Raw genomic sequence first — 14,269 nt, forward strand, 5'->3', positions numbered from 1 at the left:
TTGTTCAGACACAGAGCTTTAGATTAGCACTTAGCACACTAGGACAGATAATGCTAACAGGTTAAATATAATTCTAATACCTTTTTCTTAGATTAGATTAGATTAGATTAGATTAGATTAATCTTTATTGTCATTGTGCAGAGTACAATGGGCCAATACAGTTCCAATAAAATGCAGTTAACAAGAAGTGCAAAAAGCAACGTATATAAATAAATCTAATATAATATATAAATATACAAATATACAATCAACGTAGTGTGAAAGTACAATAGCATATCTCCTTTCTCTCAGGAGATATATTACTTTGACTGTAAATAAGGTAGTGAACTCATTTAGTAAAAAAAAAAAAACCTACTTGAGTAATTACTATACAAATTTTTTAACTATCAAAATGGATCAATCCTAAATTGAACACTACCTTAAATATTGACAGTATTTAAAGAATGGTAACATTAGCAGGGTAACAAACTTACTCTTGTTCATTTTTTCATTTTCTTAGCTGCGTAGCGATCAGAGTTGGAAAGTAATGAATTGTAAAAACTTTGTTACTACTTAGTAAGTAAGTAAATTTGTCTTGTATCAGTACTTTATTTCACTATTTATTTTTTGGACAACTTTTTACTTTCACCCATTAAATGTTTTACACAAAAAATACACAAATACACAAATAACCCCTCTAATTACCCTGAATATTACCCATACAACCCATACAGATATTAGCTGTATTTATTACCACAGGGTTTTTTTTGTCTCATCCTGCAGAAATTGCTAACCATTATAGTTATTTCCAGTAATAAATATTATGCTTTTAATTTTTGATTATACTGTGTTTTGCGTTTCATGTTGCAGAACATCCTTGAGACTGGTTAGTTTGTATTATTACTTATGTTATAGCAGCTGTACATAGTTGTATGTATATATATATATATATATATATATATATATATATATATATATATATATATATATATATATATATATATATATATATACAACTATGGGTTAAGGTGCTGGGTTAGTCAAGTCAAGTCAAGTTTATTTCTATAGCGCTTTTCAAAAAAAGACATTGAGACAAAGCAGCTTTACAGAAATCAACAGTCAAGGTGAATGGTGTGCATTTATCCCTTGAGCAAGGCCCTTAACCCTCTATGCTCCAGGGGTGCCATATCATGGCTGACTCCATCTCTGAGCAAGCTAGGATATGCGAAGAACGAATTTCACTTTGCTGTAATGTATATGTGACAAATAAAGGCTATTCTATTCTATATATAATGATATTGGTTATAGACTTGGTTCCTGTTAAGGTGAATTTAACTGCAATGTAAGGAAAAAAAATATCTGGCAGCATTAAGTGAAAGATTTTTGGAACAATAGAGATTTTGCTGGCCATTACCTACAAACGTCCAGCTCTACCTCTTTATCAGACTTCCAACTAGAAAGGAGAGGGAAGCAGACCCCTCCTTTAGGCCAGACAGACGTGTCTGCCAAACATCTGTGACAGTCGAGAGCCAAGTGTGATGTGCAGAGAAATGAAGGGAATGGCTCGGACTGACGGCACATCCATTACGACTTATCGGGGCCCTTCCCTAGCACCAGGCCTGCTTGTGTGTGTAATCTTAGTTCCCAGGGTTTGTGACATGGGACAATGTGGGGGGAACATCGAGATTGGAAGAACAAATGTCATTAGCGGCAAGCAGGGGCATAATCTTTCGAAGTGTCTAGCGTCCTCTCAGGGTTTAAATCTCAACAAGAACGAATGGCGTCAGGAACGTGGTGCTAAATATACCGCAAGCCGACAGGCAGCTGTAACAGTGGATACCCTGCTTACTTTGAAGAATTCCAATTACTGTCAGTGCTTCAAATGTTTGTGTGTGTGTGTGTGTGTGTGTGTGTGTGTGTGTGTGTGTGTGTGTGCTAATCCATAACGTAGCTCAAGCATCTCAGGCAGCTGTGTATGTAATTTCCCCTGTAATTAGTGTTTATTCAGTGTATCTTGATTTGTCCACAATAAAAGCTGCAAGTTCTTCCAACAAAACAGTTTGTGTAGTAAATGTGTGTGTGTGTGTGTGTGTGTGTGTGTGTGTGTGTGTGTGTGTGTGTGTGTGTTGGTGTGTGTGTGTGTGTGTGTGTGTGTGTTTTATCATGGTCCCCACAAGTTTCTCCAGCAATTTTTACATTGTGGGAACATTTGGCTGGTCCCCACAAGGTAGTTTTTGTTTGTGGGTTTCACGACTGGAGGGCGGAGCATATGCTGCTTCATTAGGCTGGTGCACCAAATTTGAAATACGTTTACAATTTTGCCGAATTGCTATCATCATTGTAAGATTGCAAACTTGTAAGTCGCACCATCGTAACTCGGGGACCATATATAACACATATATAACTCGAGGACCATATATATATTATATTATATACATACACACGTATCAGGGCTGCCAATGAGTTAACTTGTAATTAATCACAACTTAATTGCACATTTTTTCTGTTTAAAAGCACCTTAAATTAATACTTTTCAAGTTTTTAATACTGTAATCAGCATGTGCATGGATGCAAATATGGATGCTTTATGCTTATCTATGTTTATTATTAGTGAAACCAAACTCAACAGCATAATGACAAAATATTCTTGTAAACATGTTAAAGTAATTATGGTGTTTTACATTTTGCTATGTTTCCACAAGGACGGTTTTAATTGCCGGATCATGGTGGATTTTGGTGCTTGATTTGAGACTTGCCACATTAGTAAAACAAATGTTTAGTCTCATTTATTTATTTATTTATTTATTTATTTATTTATTTATTTATTTATTTAGTAAAAATTGTCAAACAGAAATGTGCGCTGCATTAATCGCAATAGAATTAGCGCTGTTAGTAAGTATATGTCCAATGTTTACTTTTTTTGTAATACAAAAAGTGGTAATTTAATAAAAAAAAATTCAAAAGAGACATAATTTTCCTTTTCGTTATGGATCATGTTGGGCTCAAATTTAGGTGCATTCATTTGTTGTATCAATAATTATATTGTCTGTAAGACAAACTAGAGTGTGTGTGTGTGTGTGTGTGTGTGTGTGTGTGTGTGTGTGTGTGTGTGTGTGTGTGTGTGTGTGTTCTTCTAAATTAGTTGGTTTTCAACCTCCAAGACTGGTTTTATAGGCAGCTTCTAAACTAAGCAGGGTAAATCACCTGTTCACAATGCTGACCTTCTCTCTCTAATCTTTAGAGCAATAAGAATATATCACCCCTCTTCACAATGCAGCCAATCTGGATTTAATTACCGACTGGCCCAAGAGGGCAATTTATAACGCACACGCACACACCAATACACCAACCATCAGGATGAAGGAGGACATGTGTAGGTGGAAGTTTACACAAAAACTGGCTTTGTTTTTGCATCCTCCCAGGAAATCTGCTTTGGGAATCCAGACTCCTTAAGGATCTGTCCCAAATTATAGAAACGTTGTCTAGATATTATTCGTACAATATTTATCCACAGTCTCAAGTGGCATGTTGTTTTTTCTTCCTACATGATTTGTTGTTTACACTAAAATGAACTACTACTTTATGTTTGATGCTCTGGGAAAACATGTTGCAGTGGCTGAATTCTGAGGAGGAAAAATAGCCATGAAACATCAGATTTAAACAAAATGTTATTTGAGTTTTCCTGTCAGTGGCGAATTAGTTTATAATCGGTAAATTTTATTCATAAGCTTTTAGTTATCTTTTTTCTAACCTTGTCTTGATGCTTGTCTACAAAAAACTAAACAGGGAAGGAACCAGTGTATTAAATTCAACACTAAGTACAGTCAGTTGTCCAGAAAAAGGTTTGTAAAAAACTTGCGATGTGATTTTCTTGTACGGTTTATATTATACTTCAATCCAGTTTTTTCACAGCTACTTGTAAATAAACACAAATTCAGTTTGTGGCCAGATAATAATACATTTTATTGCATTAAAAAATTTAATAAAATCCAACTGTGATTTAAAAAAAATGGATCCTAAATATACTTTATGGCCAAAGGCTTGTAAACAATTAAAATATGTGCTTTATAAACAACACATTTCATATTTAGTTCTTCTAAAATGGTAACTCAAAGGTTAAGAATTTGAGCCTCTGATCAGAAGGTCATGAGTTCAAATCACAGCATCACCAAGCTGCCAACTGGGACCTTGAGCAAGGAACTTAACCCTCACCTGCTCAGTCTATAAATTAGATAAATGTAAGTCACTTTGGATGAGGGCACCTGCCAAGTTCCATAGATGTATAAGTAGGTTTTCCACTTGATTTTGGAATGTGGCTGTGGTTGAATTTGAATGTTATAGCATACATTATTTTATATAAATGCTTGCTTTCAACAGTTTGGGGAAGACCTCCACGTGGGTATGATGCTCAGGTGTCCACTTTTAATGTCTTTTGGACCGTATTTCAGTTCAGGAATGCTTCAGGACTCCGCAGTCAATGTTTCACTATGTGAATGGTTTCCAGCCTACCTCATATATTTATTCAGCTATGAGCAAACCTGACATCACATCGCTGTCATGTCTCTGGGTCAAAAAGGGAAGAGCTTACACTGAGTTTGAACATCCAATTGCCAAGTTGACTTATTTGATCAGACACTCACCACTTTGAGCTTATAATATATCCAGAGGCTTCCTTAGTTAACTAGAGCTACAGCCGACAAGAACTAAAATTTAATTTAAAAAGCGTCCCTGGGGCAACAAGGGAAGTCCTCATGCTCAATTTGATTAGCCACTTACAGATTTCATTATATTGCATTACAAAGCAATGTCCCTGAATGGAAAAAGGAATATCAAAAGTACTCATTCATGTGGGTCAACAAGCAGAAAGGGTACATTACTTTGGTAAGCCTATCCACTTTCTAATCCAATCTACAAACTTGACCTTTTTATTTTACAATAAAGAAAAAACTTCCAATTAGAGGTCTACCGATTGATCGGCCAGTCGATTAATCAAACCGTTTTTTTTTTTTTGCCATTTTTTTAATTAATCGGTATTGTCAGATTGTGCAATGAATCGGACAAAAAAAAAACTGACGCTTGTTGTGTCCCAGGCTGTAAGATTTTATCCTTTGTACCGTTTGCCTTATACATTTCATTGGTTCAATATGAAGCTACTTTTGGAGGGAGACTATTGCTATTATTACTTGCTACTATTGTTAGCGAGCCTTCAGCCAGCTGTTGTTTAGGCTACAGGCAGGCACAGGAACCAGAACCTGCTAATAAGTGCACTAATTAGAGAGGCTTGTGTTGTTTAATAAATGTTTAATTTAAGCAATTTTTTGTATCACTTCTGATTAATTAACTGTTAGATTTTAAGATGAAGGAAAAAGAAAATCGGCTAAAAAATCGGCACCATTTATTGGGCATCGGCTGCTCTGATTTAACCTCTGCCCTTGGTCCTTGACGCCTTCACAAGAACATGTCTGATGAGACATTTATTTTATTTTGATTACTCCTAGAACATGGGGAATGAGTAATGAGGAAGCCATTCACCAAGTACCTTTTATGGCGTTCTGGTGTCTCGTTGACTGTTGGCAGTCAGTTCTGTCCAGCATTTCTTGCACTTGAAGGTGATAACCGACATTATGTACAACCTCCATTGAGCTTTAGTAAAATGTAGTAAAGATTGTTTCTAAATAAAACTATTACAAAGTCACCCAGAATGGGAGACACCAACAAACCCTAAGGATTTAAGAATTTAAATCTAATCTAAACGTTCTTTAGGTGTATTACATAATTTCTCCAGTTTGACACGAGAAACACTTTTGCAGTTTGTTTTTTGTCTGTCCTTCTCCATGCATTGCAGCCTTTTGTTAAGTTCTTTTAAAAAAGGCTTTGGTTTCGACATCCCGCCCATCAGCCCTGCATTTCCTAAGCTTTTTGGACATGGTAGCTAATGAGACTGGCACCTGGCATGTACATTTAAGCTCTAGTGTCAGTTGAGGACGGCTTCAACAGAGATTACAAAAGCTTGACAGTTTAATCTGTTTGTTCTCTTGAGGAGTGGTACTTTATACCCTCCCACTTTTCTTTTGTTCCCTGTTTGAGGTAGTGTTGGATTGAAATGGTTAAGTCAAATTTATATTTGAATGCAATTTGTTCATAAAGTTATTATTATTATTATTTTATCAACACTGTACATGCTTAGCTATATGTATAGCTTTCTCTTTAAAGAGTGAGCTGTGCCGATGTTTTAGATTTAGCATGTGTACAGTACAGAAATTTACATTTACATTGTAAAAGCAAGAAAATCTATCTTGTTTATTCATGTTAAGTGCGAAGTCAAGTTGATCTGATGGAAGCAACAGAATGCCAGACTTGAAAAGACTCTCTCTCTCTCTCTCTCTCTCTCTCTCTCTCTCTCTCTCTCTCTCTCTCTCTCTCTCTCTTTCTCGCTGTTAACAATTGCACAGTTAATTATATTTACTGCGCCTGAGAAGCTGATGAAAGATTTAGTATAGAAGCTCATACCTTGGAAATAACTTGATGTGATCTTTAAGAGTTACAAATATAATTAGCTCAGGTGATTTGTGCAGGGACAAGTTGGAAGTATGACAAAGGAATAACTGCAAAATTGCTGGTTTCCATTTATTTAACTATTAATATATTATAATTTTATATTTGTGATAGTTGTTTGGTATTTGATTGATTAGTTGCCTCAGGGAAAACTAGCAAGTTACATTAATGGTTTTTTTTAGCTTATCTAGTACCCAGGCTCTAATGACTATGCTGTTATTCGTTTGTGAATTGTGCATAAGGTTCTTAAGCATATCATTATAAAAAGCTTATTATCAACATTGGTTCAATTAGGTTCTACAAACTGTACCTAATTTCACATACATGTAACATCGTTAATAAAACCATTGTTTGAATTCTTCTGCAATGGACAGAAAATCTACTTTTACATTTATTTGAAACAAAACAAGACAAGGTGAATTCAAACTTTTCAAAGGCACGGTTTTAACTTTGTTATTCGTCTCTCTCTTCACCATCTTCTGCTGCCATGCCCTTTGCTCTATTCAGGTTCTACTGGGATCTCACTATGTTGCTGCTGATGGTGGGAAACTTGATCATCATTCCCGTGGGCATCACCTTCTTCAAGGACGAGCACACTCCTCCCTGGATCGTCTTCAACGTTGTCTCTGACACCTTCTTCCTCATGGACCTGGTGCTAAACTTTCGCACGGGCATCGTCAAGGAGGACAACACGGAGATTATACTGGACCCTCAGCAGATTAAGATTAAGTATCTGCGCTCATGGTTCGTAGTGGACTTCATCTCGTCGATCCCGGTGGACTACATCTTCCTTATTGTAGAGACGCGGATCGATTCAGATTTCTACAAGACGGCGCGGGCGCTCAGGATTGTTCGGTTCACAAAGATACTCAGTCTGTTACGTCTGCTGCGGTTGTCCAGACTCATACGCTACATTCATCAGTGGGAAGAGGTAGGATATTTTAACTAATAAACTCTTATGTATTATAAACTAAAAATGCTGAACATGAAGTTTTCTTATAATGAACAAATTTACATCATGATATAAAAGGAGAAAACATTCTAAATATTCACCCCTCTCGAGTTTTTGTACTTTTAGTAGCTGGAACTGAAAATCAGGTCCCCTGGTGGTCTAGTGGTTAAGATGCAGCGCTCCCACCGCTGCGACCCGGGTTCGATTCCCGGTCAGGGAACCATCCCCAGCCACTCTTAGTGCCGGTCCCAAGCCCGGATAAATTGGGGAGGGTTGCGTTAGGAAGGGCATCCAGCGTAAAACATGTGCCAAATCAAACGTGCGGAGGATCCGCTGTGGCGACCCCTAACGGGAGAAGCCGAAAAGAAAGTTTTAGTAGCTGGAACTGAAATATACTTATTATATATTATCAGGTTATATTATGAATTTACACAAATTAGTCCAAAATATATGGGCTAATAGAACCATAAAAACCATAAAAAGATTGTAGAATTATTTACAAATATTAATCTAAGAGTGAATATTCTCCTACACTGCTATAGATTCACTTAAAAATGTAGGGTACAATCAAATGCAATTGAATGTGCAGAATGCATGATGGTGGAGACGAATTTTTTCGACAATCAACATCAAACTACGCAAGACAAGAATAAGAAACCAAATCGGCATTAAAACCCAAGAAACATGGAACAGTGAACAAAAACGGCTTGGTAATTAACAGCGACTGAACAAATTAACTGTGATACTCAACTCGGTATCACAGAAAGAGCAGGTGAAATGGTACCAAAGCTCCACTCATTTCAGTTCACTGCATTTTACCAAGATATTAATATTCTACATTTTCATGTTTCTCCTTTTTTTTCTCGTTCTAAGTTCTTGTTTTGCCCATCATAGTGTAGTTATAGCCTATTGCAGCCAACCTTAGCATGCTTTCTAGTTCAGCTGCAGGTTTGGATTTGTTGGCCGTTTCTCAGAATAAATTAATGTAATAATGGGCTCTTGCATCCGCCTCCACTATTCTCTGCAGTTTTCTAACATGACAACCTTTAATCTGGTTTTGTGAATATACATTTACAGAGTGTTGTTTATGTCATGATTCATTTTCTCAATCTCTTCAAAAATCCTGACAGAAAACTTAAAATCTTTTGCATACAAGATTTTTCTAGATTCTGTATAATATACTGTTGCATAATCTTTGTCTAGAGTTAGGTCCTGTTTTAGCGTTTGGTGCTTTGCGGCAGTAGATCTTACCAGACAAGTTAACGAGGCATGATATTAAATAAAGAGGAGGACAAAACAGATTTCAAAGCCTACTTTCCCCCAGGGCCATCCTCATCCTTGGGTTATTGTTCTCTCCTTGTTTGTGTGGGTTTTTCCAAGTTCTCTGGTTTCAGACTACCCTAAATTTTCTTGAGGTGTGAATAGGTGTGTGTGTGTGTGTGTGTGTGTGTGTGTGTGCACGCCTGGTCCCTTGTCCATCCAGGGTGTATTCGCATTTATTTTCACCCAGTGTTTCTGGGATAGACTCCGGATCCGCCGTGACCCTGACCAGAATAAAGTCCTAACGGAAGATGAATGAAAGCAGGAAGTAATATCTAAAATAGATTTAAGTGAGGATTACAGTTGGTCTTTGGCTTTGATTCAATTGTCCCTCCGAACAAAGTACACTTCAGTTAGCAAAGCCGAGACTAAACCCTGCTGAAATGGGGTTATTACCTCTCTTGCTCTTTCTCCTCTACATCTCTAGCACAAAGTCAGTGCTGTAATTTGTTCACTTCAACTCCTAATGGAATGATATTTGCCATGGTATTTGGTTTTCCGAAGCAGTAGAATAATCATTCAGAGCTCTATATTTATTATACCAAACTTTGCACCCTTTTAATGACATCACTCATTAAAAAAAAGCGATTAGAATGTTATACTGAGGAATACCATTAGATAAATATATGCAGTATATCAGTTTAGAAAGATAAACAAAAAATTCAGATGGCGAATGCTAATATTAGCCTATATTTCTGCTTTTCCTCCTGCGGGGACTGTGGGAGTATAATTAAAGCAATAATTAGAAATGTTCCCACATCTCGAGGTGAATCCTTGTGCAGAGTCTCAAAGGTGCAGAGTGCGAAGTGAAGCCTCACTTCCCAGCTGGGGCTTCATTTAGTCAGGACACACTCTGCTTTAAGACGCCATGTCCCATTACCGTGTTCTTGTCAGAATCAGTTTTCATTAAAACTGTTACATATTAGAACTAATGGGAAATCATATATTTCTACAGATTTTTTTAAAGATTGCGATTTTTGTTTCGCATCACGCGTCACAAGTGTGTGAATGACGATGCAGAGCGATGCACGCAAAGTAGCATTTTGATGCTTGTTGGCAAATGTTTCTTTGAATGATTGATTTTACCAGTGAATGCACAGATGAGCTTATATTTAGCCATTTCAAGAGCTAAAGCCTGATGAGGCCTCAACCCTAAAATCTAATGTTTTATACAGTATTTAGTTTCTCAATCCTTGAAATTAATAGAAACATAAATTCAATTTAAACATTTATACACCAGTACACACACTAGTGCTATATAAAACAACATAGAGCTAAATAACACAACACAAAGCTAAGGACTAAAAGTGAGTGGTCCCAGTCACATAAAGTGCATCATGTGCAGCATATTGCAAACAGTTCAAGACAAAAGACAGTGCAAACAGATAATATAAAACTTAACAGTACAGGACAGATACACAACATACACAAAATAGCGTAGACCAGCATACATTCTGTTTAATTTTATATGGTACAATGTGCAAAATGTGCAAAACATATTTAGAAAGCATTATATATACTTAGAAAGTATGACACAATGTGCTGTTCTAGGAAAATAACCAACGATGGGATGGTGTGATGCTGCCCAATATGAAGAAAGTGTTTTTTCATGCTTGTTTTACTGTTGATTGGGAGATTCCACTTGTGTAGCATTTGAGCCACTGGTTGGACTTTGGATTTAAAGGTTGTGAGTTAAAATCCCAGCACCACCAAACAGCCAGAACTGGGCCCTTGAGCAAGGCCCTTAACTCTTAAGTGTTGTATAAATGAGATAAGCATAAGTTGATCTGGATAAGAGCACTTCTCTGGTTTTGGTTTTGTAATATATTAACTTGGATAAATCTGTGACAGAATGACAGGTACAGGCTAAATTTCAGATTCAGATCAAACCTTCATGAGGAAAAGTTACGGGAATAATAATAATAATAATAATAATAATAATAATAATAATAATAATAATAATAATAATAATAGTTTCATTGCCTATTTGATTAGTGCATTTACTAATCAGGATTGAGAGGACGTCAACCATTCACCTCAGAGATGCTACTTCAGCCAGACTTGGACAAATCAGGCTTTTTTTTTTTATCTGGTCTGGAAAACCCTCCCAGACACTGCTACAGACTTATCAACCTTTATCCAAGCCTTTATCCAAACAAGGCTAGACTTTGAGCTGTAAGGAAAGCTCAGTTTGATGGACATGAGCATCCATGCTACTCATCTAAGAAGTGGTACATAGTGTGTAATATGTCACACGGATTTATTATTATTCTTACCATTGGATGAATAAGTAGCGCAACCCGAAATGTCATTTTCAGTCTGTGTAGAGCTGTTTCAGGAAGTGTTGTTTGACGTGTTTTTTGCCGTTTCGGGTTTTTAAAGTCAGTATTTGCACCATTTGAAATAAAGATTTTGCATATTGATATTTGGTCACATGAACATATACTATATCCAAACATCAGAAATACTTCTCTTCTTGAAGTACATGCTGTGCATCCTCATTTTAGGCAAACTAATTCCTGTTATGTGTCAGACTGTTACAGGGCGTTTCGCTCTGTGTCATGCAAATTCATGCTTGTTTTAGTTTTTCTTACAGCACATTAATAGTAATTTCTTGCTCTGTGGTAAAGCAGCTGCTAAAAATACTATTAATGTGCTGTAAGAAAAACTAAAACAAGCATGAATTTGCAATGTGGAAAAAAACGAAGCGCTGTGAATACTTTCTGGATGCACTGTATAAATCTTTATTTAAATACATTCTTCTATTGTCTTACAATGTGCATTGCAATATCGCAATTTTTTATTTGAAATGAATTGTTTTGTGACCCCTATTGTGTAAAGTGATATGAAGAGGAGGTGATCATCAAAATATCACTTTTCTTTAAGGTCACATTCACAAAAAAATTGTGAAATCATAATAAAAAGGAGATTCAGTGGAACCTCGGTAGTTCGCGACTTGCCATTTGAAACCGGACTGAGAGTAACTCGCGAAAAATCTGATCGTTTGCGAGGTGTTTAAGGAGACTTGAAAGTACGGAGTCACGGTATCAGTATCAAGGCTGCATTGTACATTGACCAGGCCTAAGATTCACTTCACCTGGTTAAGTAGTGAATAACACTGATTATCTCGTCATCATGGCACCTGTTAGAGGGTGGGATTTATTAGGCAGCAAGTTAATATTTTGCCCTCAACGTTTATGTGTTAGCAGCAGGAAAAATGGGCATGCATAAGGATTTGAGTGGGTTTGACAAGGGCCAAATTGTGATAACTAGATGACTGGGGCAAAGCATCTCCAAAACTGCAGCTCTTGTAGGCTGTTCCCGGTCTGCAGTGGTCAGTATCTATCAAAAGTGGTCATGACCTCACCTTACTCACAGATCACCATACAAGGAATGGCTTTACTGTCCATGCTAACTGTTAGGCTGGAAGAAGGTGGGCAGCAACTTGACAGGGATAAGAGTGACAGAGATAAGGAACGTTTTTAAGTGCTACACAGTTACCGTCACACTGAGAACGGCTGCCACGATGTCTGCGCTGCCCCTTCACTCTGACAGTTGGTTCACTGTAGCTGTCATATTTCAGCACGGCTAAAAATAAGATGCTGCCCGGATGTCCTCCTTCATCGACAAAGCATGGAGTGGAATCAAATTAGTCCTCATGTGATTAAATCAAATTCGAATCAAAGCACTAATGACTGACCTCCGAGGACGACCACTGCACCAGACACTGGTGACATCAACGTTCACCCCCTGATGGCTATCAGAGCAAGCAGAGTTCTTAAAGTCAAAAGTCCCGGGGCATGATTTGAGCACATTAATGAAGGAGGTGTTTAAAAAGCTCATCCCACTTCAGGCCAATATTGTTTTAATGATGCCGCTTAAAGCCCCTCTTTAGGACCACAAGCAAATCCCAAATCAGCCGGGAAGATTTTACAAACATGACGTAAGTGGGTGGAAACATGACAGACAATTATGCAGGGAGGTTTGATCCCGGTGTAGGGAGCTATGGAGGCTGGGCCATCTGTATTTGTTTATAATGCAGAGGCAGAGAGTCCATCTCTATTAATCCTGTCATGTGGGAACGTTCAGATTTTATGGCTTACGCTGCTCCACTGGATGTGCTCATTTTGAGCGACTTATCCGACATGCCTGAGCTCGCATACTTCAGTCGAAAGGCTGGCCAATTTTTAATAAGTATTGAAAAAATTCCAATGATGAGCTTTTTTTTGGCTTCAATTTTTTTACCCAGTGACCTGGCACCTTTGTGAGCCCCTGGCCAGTTTGAGATAACAGAAGGAGGAAGAAAAGCATGAATAGCATATTATGGGTTATACAAAGAGACCTGGCAGTTACAGTGACGAATCCTTCACAAAGCAAATGTGCGTTGACTAAAATTAATACGTTCAGTTAGCCATCTTGCGAAACTTACATAAATTATATGTAACCCATTGCAGGAATTAATTTGAGCAATTCACTAGAACTACAACTTCCTCTTTCTTCCATCATTCATCTGTTTCAGTTCAAACAGGACCTAAATTACTAATTATTTTAAATTAATAGGGAACTGTACTGCTGATTAAAACATTTTAGCATATACATGATCTAGGTGGTACATAAATGTGACAGTGCAGGAAACAAGGGAATGAGATGTATAGCATTTAGGCAGTGTGTACAGTAACAAAGTGAGAAAATTGATGCATTGAATGTTTAAAAAAAAGTAAAAGAAAAACCTCAATCAATATGCTTTATTTAGGGTAAAGAGTCTTTTACTTGTCATATACATTAGTGGACAGTAAAATTATTTTCTTCCCATATTAAAGCACTGTTCACAGGGGCAGTCATGATACAGCACCCCTGGAGCACAGAGGGTTAAGGGCCTTGCATAAGGGCCCAACAGTGGGCATTCTAATCAGTAACCTAGAGTCTTAATCACTGAGCTACCACTTTCCACTTGAATGAGATAAAACATGCCCAATATACTTGACATTTCTGGTCTGTTTCAAGTTTAACATCCTGTTGAATAAATATTTGTATAATTATTAATATAATTTTTGTTATTTTTCTATATTTTTCAATTATTATTTGTTAATAATAATAATAATAATATTATTATGATTATGATGATGCTACTACTTATAATGATAATAATATTTTAGAGGGACTTGTATGGTGAATGCTCCACATAATCTCCGTCTAAAAATAAACAGATAACAAATAAACACACAAACAAAAAAAAGAAAAAGAAATGGTCAAAGCTGTTTGTTTCGAGATGTTTATTTAACATTTATGGAAGGAGTCCCCAATGCCAGCGCTTTGTAACAATCAGTTGGTTTTTACAACCTCAAGAGAGTCTTCATCACAGAGATGTTTGTGCTTTCAGGTTTCTCAATAACTATTTTTACGTCGTTTAAAATAAAGGTTTCAAAAGGATCGCCGTTGTTTTATAGGCGTTCCCTTATAAAA

The 14,269-nt window shown here is 36.9% G+C and overlaps 1 protein-coding gene across 2 annotated transcripts in view; it reads left to right on the top strand.

The window, feature by feature from the left end:
- The window catches only part of hcn4 (hyperpolarization activated cyclic nucleotide-gated potassium channel 4), a 104,485-nt gene that overhangs the window by 27,440 nt on the left and 62,776 nt on the right, over nt 1-14,269 (top strand). For both annotated transcript variants that reach the window (XM_083552862.1, XM_083552863.1), the window contains exon 3: nt 7,042-7,465. In XM_083552862.1, coding sequence (XP_083408988.1) covers nt 7,042-7,465 — 424 coding nt within the window. The remainder of the gene's footprint in view (nt 1-7,041; nt 7,466-14,269) is intronic.

This window comes from Silurus aristotelis, assembly GCF_946808225.1.
Source record: "Silurus aristotelis genome assembly, chromosome: 10".
In the NCBI taxonomy this organism is placed as follows: Eukaryota; Metazoa; Chordata; class Actinopteri; order Siluriformes; family Siluridae; genus Silurus; species Silurus aristotelis.